The sequence below is a fragment of the Clupea harengus genome, chromosome 15 (genome assembly GCF_900700415.2).
Source record: "Clupea harengus chromosome 15, Ch_v2.0.2, whole genome shotgun sequence".
Lineage (NCBI taxonomy): Eukaryota > Metazoa > Chordata > Actinopteri > Clupeiformes > Clupeidae > Clupea > Clupea harengus.
Genome location: NC_045166.1, coordinates 25,328,616 through 25,331,115, shown reverse-complemented (window position 1 = coordinate 25,331,115; position 2,500 = coordinate 25,328,616). Strand labels below are relative to the sequence as shown.

Below are 2,500 nucleotides of genomic sequence, written 5' to 3'. Positions count from 1 at the left end.
TTCACTGGCTCAGGTGTGAGGCTCATGATGGAACAGCTCATCTGTTCCTGGCCACCGCATAGAGAATGAGATTAACTGCCACCCAGCTCATCAGTTTTTTTTATAGCCCTGTCCATTTGTTCATTTGCATTCATGTCAATGTGACCTTGCTAAGCGTATATGTCAGTTCCCAATGTGTGCCAGAGAACAAAGTATGTTATTAAAAAGGCAGATTCTTCTACCTTTCAACTATACATTCTGATCTAGAGGACAGCGTTTCTTTACAGGATCTTTATTAAACCAAAAGCTCTGCATGAGTCCCAATTAGCAGCTTCACACAGATAACTTATTTTTTAAGTCTTTTACTGGGCTGAACATGTTCACGCTTGCCGTTAAAGATTGCCCAATGCATAGGAGGTTTCGAATTAAAACCTACAAGAGGCGAGAGTCACTGAAGGAATGATTGCGCGTGCGCTGGACCTGTTTTTTTTTTCTTTTCTGAGACTACAAACCATAATGTTTTTTCCTCAGATGGACGGGACAAGCTTCCAGATGACGTTTTACGGTGAGGGCTACACAGAAGGTCAGGACCCCTGCCAGGGCAAGCCCAGCACCAGGATCACCACGGAGATCAGAGGAGCTGGTACTGCTTCTCTCCATTTCTCTCTCTCTTTTTCTCTCTCTCTCGCTCTCTCTCTCTCTCTCCCACTCCACCTCCACACCTTCATCTCAAAGCTCTCTGAAAGTCCATTTTCTTTCTGGGCATCGCTGACCCTGGTTACTGTTGCTGTGGTTTCCCTAGAGCCGGGTTATGTTGTCACCCCCATCGTCATGGTTCAGGCAGCCGTGACCTTCCTGAATGAGCCCCACTCCCTTCCAGAGAGGTGAGTCCTGCAGCCAAGTCTGTCTCCGCTGTCTCACACAGAACGCTCTTTTATGGGTTCTTTCGGGGGTTTATTGTTTTATGCAGAACCACAGGCATTAAGGAACCTTTTTTTCTTGCCAATGCAAATGGGTCCGTAGGGGTTCTTCATAGCTGAAAAAGAGCTTTAATGAACGGAATGTCTTTATATATTTTCCGTTTCAGTTTAAATGTCCTTTTTTTAGATTAATGTGGTGAAGAGATTTAGACGGGCCCCATTTTCTGACTGTTTGCTTCGGAATCTCTGGCAGCTGTACATGTCTTCAATCATTTGGACTCCGACAGGCATCTGTCACCTGAAGACATGTTTAATTTGGGCCTCATTTTGGACTGGAGCTGTCAAGCATTCATGTATTCAAAACCGTACTGGTACATAAAATGAAGACGACAACAAAGGGATGTAAAAATACAGACAAGCTCCAGGAAAGAAAATCCATCTGCTAACACAAAATGTCTGGGTCACATTTTTCTTACACGACAAAGTGTTTTTTTTTATGGATATGTAATGAGCCGAGGGGATGTTAATTAGACACCTTCATCAGCAGACACCCCTGAAGAAACTGAGTAACACATATTAAAACTGAGTCGGGTGGCCAGGACAGAAATGGACGCAAATGAGCTTTCCTGTCATAAAGATATAAAACGCTTTGGCAAATATGGACGTTGCTGTTAAGATGGTTTGAAAATGACACAGTTATATCCTCATCAAACAAGAGTTCAAATAAAGCCAGATGACTATGCAAACTGTAAGATAGACACACTATCTCCCCGTCCTCAATAACATCGAAGCCAGAAAATGAGGCTGGTTTTATTTACTTTATTGCTAGTGCACTGTTTACATGCTTGGCACTGTAAACTACCACAGAGCTTCTTAAACCCCACTCCTGATTTGGATCATGGCACTGGTGTAATGGGGATGGTCTTTATGGTATTGTCCTCAGCCAGGGAGGCCAATGCACAAGCATAAACAAAGTTATGACCACTGACGGTCTAGCTAGTGTGTCTTCTAAGGGTTAAGGTTAGAGGTTTGGATGGAACAGCGCATGTAGTCTTGGCCACCACACAACTCGTCATTAGCTCCTAGCCTCTCTGGGGAGCCCCAACCCAGCCAGGTGTGGGTCTCTCTCACAGTAAGTGTAGCTCCCTGTGTATGTGTGTTATCTGTGTGTGTGTGTGTGTGTATGTTTGTGTGTGTGTGTGTGTGAGAGAGTATGCCTGTGTACTGCTTCCCGTCATTGTCTGTATGGATAACATGGTTACTGTTGCTAGGGGTGGAGTGTTCACGCCCGGCACTGCCTTCGCGAAGACGTCCCTCATCCAGCGCCTCGGCCGCCACGGCCTGAAGTTCACAGTGAGAGACCAGCAGGGGGCCTCGTGAGTGGAGGACCCCCACCACTCTCCTTTCTACTGGCTCTTACTCTGTTGTTCGTTTTTTACTTTCTTTATGTTCACCCTTCTCTCCCCCTCTCTCAATCTCTCTTCTTCAAAACGTCATTTCCTCCACGCTGTCCTCTCTGTGATCTCTTTGTGTATGTTCTGGTATTTTATTCTTTTCAAGGTGTTCAAGGTTATCTCTCATTTCACCACTGTTCTGCCTTT

General features: G+C 45.2%; 1 protein-coding gene across 1 annotated transcript in view; it reads left to right on the top strand.

Moving 5' to 3' along the window:
- sccpdhb (saccharopine dehydrogenase b) overlaps positions 1–2,500 on the top strand; it is a 13,145-nt gene that overhangs the window by 9,454 nt on the left and 1,191 nt on the right. Inside the window, exons 10-12 of the mRNA XM_031581090.2 lie at positions 511–622; positions 782–863; positions 2,171–2,500. The exon at positions 2,171–2,500 is cut by the window's right edge and continues 1,191 nt beyond it. Coding sequence (XP_031436950.1) covers positions 511–622; positions 782–863; positions 2,171–2,279 — 303 coding nt within the window. The 3' untranslated portion in view covers positions 2,280–2,500. The remainder of the gene's footprint in view (positions 1–510; positions 623–781; positions 864–2,170) is intronic.